Source organism: Cynara cardunculus, unplaced genomic scaffold (genome assembly GCF_001531365.2).
Source record: "Cynara cardunculus var. scolymus isolate 2C unplaced genomic scaffold, CcrdV1 Un_Scaffold_1758, whole genome shotgun sequence".
Taxonomy (NCBI): domain Eukaryota; kingdom Viridiplantae; phylum Streptophyta; class Magnoliopsida; order Asterales; family Asteraceae; genus Cynara; species Cynara cardunculus.
Genome location: NW_020200864.1, coordinates 108,460 through 113,502, shown reverse-complemented (window position 1 = coordinate 113,502; position 5,043 = coordinate 108,460). Strand labels below are relative to the sequence as shown.

At 35.4% G+C, this 5,043-nt stretch overlaps 1 protein-coding gene across 1 annotated transcript; it reads left to right on the top strand.

Moving 5' to 3' along the window:
• The first annotated feature begins 229 nt into the window (after positions 1 to 229).
• On the top strand, positions 230 to 3,627 carry LOC112502670 (subtilisin-like protease SBT3.17). The gene is made up of 3 exons (XM_025106651.1): positions 230 to 548; positions 1,072 to 1,169; positions 3,296 to 3,627. Exons 1-3 carry the CDS (start codon positions 334 to 336, stop codon positions 3,364 to 3,366), a joined length of 384 nt encoding a protein of 127 aa, XP_024962419.1. The 5' UTR covers positions 230 to 333; the 3' UTR covers positions 3,367 to 3,627.
• The last annotated feature ends 1,416 nt before the right edge of the window (positions 3,628 to 5,043 follow it).

Sequence of the window (5,043 nt, the reverse complement as noted above, 5' to 3'; positions counted from 1 at the left end):
TTAATAAAAAAAATGGTTTTAGCCTTCAAACCATTAAAAGAAGTTTTAGAATAATAATAATTCTTTGAAAAMGTTACCATCCATGCTCTAACGGTAAAGATTAGTTATTTTCGTCAAGACTGCCGACATAAATTATAAGGACATTATTGTAATAACCAATCWTTGACAAGGACAAATCAGTAATTTCATCAACGAAAGCCCAAGTTAGAGGGGGATGATGCCGGAAACAGGAATCCAAAACCACGGCTGAGATCCATGTTTCTGTTTAGGAGCCTTCATCATCAAGCATAACTCGGAATCTATAAATCACTTATTCTCCTTCCTTGTATAAAAATGGCTCTTCGATCCCTGCAATCATCATCGATCATCACCGTCTTTCTCGTCTCCATCTTCATCATCACCATATCATCATCAATGGCAGAAGCTGATTCATCCAAGTCTGTACCAGCGACAGTAGAAGCAACAGTTCATATTGTTTACACTGAGCGACCTCAAGACGAAGAACTCGAATTCTATCACCTTCGCACTCTCTCTTCAGTCCTCGGCAGGTATCTTCTCTCTTCTATYGTTATTGTTTTATGTGTACGCATCGGATCAATAAAATYATAAAYATGTAGAAAATTTATKAATTTGCTTGAGAACGTTTCAATTCTTTTTACTAGATTTGTACGTTGATTATGACTTCTGTCTCGAAATTGAAGTCCGCTTTTGCTATAAGAATTAAACGAATTAGGTTCTAAGTTCAGAATTGGTAAGAATAGTTTTCGGTATATTGATAWTAAGGCAAATCTTACAATAGAATATGTTTGTGAARGGAACTGTAGAACCATAACTGTTTCGAATTTGAAACGGCTTGAAAWTTTCAGTATATAATTTGMTGCAACTAAAGGAAGGATGGAGTATTATCGTTTCTCCCTAGAAATCGATGGTTTTGTTACTTCTAAGTTTCATTTGATTGAAATAAAAATGAAAGTGAAATGTKGTTATATTTATGGGACAGATAAATGCTTGTATTTATGTCTTTGAATTTTGAGTTTGTTGATGTAAGGTAATTTGTTTACTGATAAATAGCGAGGAGGCAGCAAAAGGGGCTCTGTTGTACACGTACAAGCATGCAGCTTGTGGGTTTTCTGCCAAGCTCACTCCCAGCCAAGTTGAAGAAATTTCGAGTATGATGCCTTCCTCTCTTTGTATCTCTTTTTCTTGCATATMTTTTGGAGGATTGGATTCAGTCTTTTGTTTGTATGGGCAATTTAGTGATCATAATATAGGATGGATCTTACTTGGGTTCTTGAGGTAAAAAACAGTGCGAACTAAAATGAAACAGAAGTATGAATTACCAAAAARGGGCATAATACACCCGAACCAGAAAAGAAAAATACATGCGGGACAAATTTATCTCCAAAAGAGGCTAACAAGGCASTAGAAACATCAGTYAGAGCCCTGACTCTGCCCCATTCAGATAACMACACACAGCCTTCTGAAACATCAGAAGAAAGTGATGCTCATTTTTTAAGATTCAGCAATTAYGCTTGATCCTAAATAATCACAACAGCATATGATATCACCTTSTGTGTGGATTCGAGAGAGAAAAAGTATATGTTCAGTTATATGCTTTTATAGTGCCTTTATGGTGGTGTTAAAATCTATCTAGGAACAGTTAGAAGTTYTGTTGATGCTGGTATGCTGGTAGCCTTGGTGTTGTTAGGGTGTTGGATTTSTAGGATAYATTTTCTTAAACTTATGATACAGCTGATGGAATTTCTAATCATGACATGAAGTAGTAGAAAGGCATCAGAAACATTACAATGCAATATGGACATGCAGGCTTTGGTTGGGTGTTGGTCAACCTTGATTAATCCGTATTTAATATTTCATCTGCATGAGGAAGTGGGATGTCCTTGGCTTATTAATTAGGAATGTCATAGTCCAACATCGGCTAGACTTGGACACTTTCTTCTCAATATATGCTGGGACCCCCCCCCCCCCCCCCTACTTCTGTCCTAAGAACTCTTTTGGTGAGTAACCTATACTTTCACAAGGAAGAAATACAAATGTAACCACATTCATTTTATAAGGCACACAACTTTTTGTGTGAGACGTATACGGACTTAATTTCCCAACATGTCCACCAAGTGACCTATTTCACATGGAAGTGACATACATGACTAAACACAAAATATAGGTCCCCTTTGAGATATTACAGCAATTTATAACTATTATATTTCCAAGATTTATGAATATAGCCAGACAGGGAACACATATTAGTTATTTATCTACTARTCTACAATATTTTGGGGACCTAAGGTGATCAGAAAAGCCCAAACCTGGCCATCATACAATCTTATATCAACTACCTAGTTTTCTTCCATAGGTATGATTCCTCATGTTAATCAATGAAGTCATTTTCCCAAATTTTCATAGCAAATGTGCAGATCTTTATATAATTCTTATTCGTTACAACTTACAACTTTCATAGCATGCAATATACTTATCTGACAATGATAACCATTTTAGTTTTTTATTACTTCCTGCAATAAGTGGACCGTCAAGCACTTGATCTTCTACTTCCTCAGAATACATACACTTTGTATCGAAAACATTTAACCCAACCAGGTCAACCTGCAAGTTCTTATTTTGGCAGTGATGTTCTTTTAGTTGTGCTTTGATCTCAGTGACTGACCTCTTTGGCCTTAGTTTCATTCTATTTTGCCATGATCATATTATTGGTTTTTTCAATTCCCATGCTTTTTATCATTCTCAATTTTCAATTGGCTGCACCTTGAAATTAAAACAACTTATAAATTGTTAGGTACTGCTTTTAATGCGTAATCCTTAAAAGTTAATTTTACAACTTATTAAAGGCCTACGTTTGAACTTTATAAAACTTACTGAGAAACATAGTTTAAAATAAGCCCATTTGTCTAGTATTTACTAGCGAATTTGATCTTTCTTTACTTTTTTCTAATCTATTCAAGATAATTACGTATTTACAAAATACCGTCTCAATTCATCCTATTTCATCAGATTCGCCCCTGGCCCGTAAATGGACCTTTATGAGCTTCTAAAATATCTTTTAGACCATGACCAATGCCCCAGTTGGTCCTATACATGTGACCCGCTATCAGGAAAAGATACAAGATAATCATCGAGCTCTACAAATGCGGCAGAATACTCTATATATCTTTTGGATTTTTTAAGAAGGAACTGCATTAATTTTCCATTCGGTTGCATTGCATGGATACACATCTAGTCATGACAAAAAACATATTTCTAATTGTTTATGTTTTGGCAGAACGACCAGGTGTTCTTCAGGTGGTCGAGAGCAGGACCATTAAGCTGCATGATTCACCTGCAATGCTGTAGCACTTCTGAAGTCGATAAAAGGGTAACGATAAAGTTGGTTAATGGAATATGACTGTTTTACCCTTCTAATCCATTATTATATACAAATATACAATCTATCGCGGTTGTGCTAAACAAGTGTTCCTGTCTGTAAATAAATGCTTTCTGGTTTAACCAACAGTTGTCTTTTGAGTTTTGAATAACGTTAGTAAGCTATTCGAAGGTAAACAATGGGATTGTGTTTGGAGGTTGCTAAACCGATAAAACCTTGGGATTGTTTCTTGTGTTCACATGTTAGAGGCTCATCATGGCCATTGGAGGTTTGCCTTATAGCTAACATTATCGGTGTCCTATTGACTTTCTCGAACCATATATGTTCGCTTACAAGAAGCACAAACCACATTCATCACAGATGTATCATGTCAAAGAATTTTTCAATCTCGATGTGTTTATGTACAACCGCCACAACAACTAACTGAAGTTGGTGAGCAAAACAATGGACATAATATGCTGAGCTATTTTCTCTCATGATTAAAGCTTTCAAACCATTGAATTGGCCATGCATATTGCTTGCTCCATCATAACCTTGGCCTCTAACCTTTTTCAAACTAAAATCATGTTCAACAAATAAGAATTCAATCGCAGATTTAAGAGATAAAGCATTTGTGTCATTTACTTGTACAAGACCAATAAATCTTTCCTTAACAATCCCATATGTAACATATCGCAAAACCACAGCCATTTGTTCCTTTTTAGATATGTCACTCGACTCGTCAACTAATAAAGAAAACACATCATCATCAATCTCTTGGAAAATATGTTTGAGTACCTCTTATGCAAAGCAGTGAACGTTGAATACTTGGCGCTACCATTAGATTATTACCAAGAGCATTTTCTAATATAATCTTACCAACAGCCTCATTTTGATCCCGGATTAATTTTATTAATTCCAAGAAATTTCCCCTATGAAGAGACGTTTATGACTCATCATGACCACGAAAAGGTAATGCAGCATTCAACAAAAATCTAGCAACATCAACAGAAGCATTCAACCGAACACGATAATCATTCGTCTAAATATCACTTTGTTTATGTAAGGCGGCGACAATTGATTGACCATGTCCCATTAGGTCCTCACATTTTTTAACAACTCTTTTGTGGAAACTATTAATGTGGCCCACATGAGTAGTTAATCTCTCGGTTTTATTCCAACTACTAAAGCCTTCAGTTAAAAAAGCACCACTCCCACCTTGTCCACCACATTGATCTCTAAATAAGTAACAACATAAACAAAAAGCTTTATCTACTTTTAATCTATACTCCAACCAATTACCGTATTGATCAAACCAAACCGGGTTAAAACGTCTTGCCTTGTTCCCAATTATTCTTCATGGAAAGTCGTGACCACGTGGTTGACATGGTCCTTTAATCAAATAGTTTCGTCTGATTTCATCTATTTGATTAGGATGATATTGTAAAATTCTTCCTTTCAGCTGGATCCGATGGAAGATTATTCAAATCAACTTCCCTAGGCATCGAGGGAAGATCATTGCGCAAGTTGTTTAAAGGTTCTCCACTATTATCGGACGTTGATGCCTTTCTTTTCAGAAATCTTTCCATCTTCTAGCAAAAACAAGGGGACAAATACATCATATTATATATATATATATATATATATATATATATAAATTAAATAGA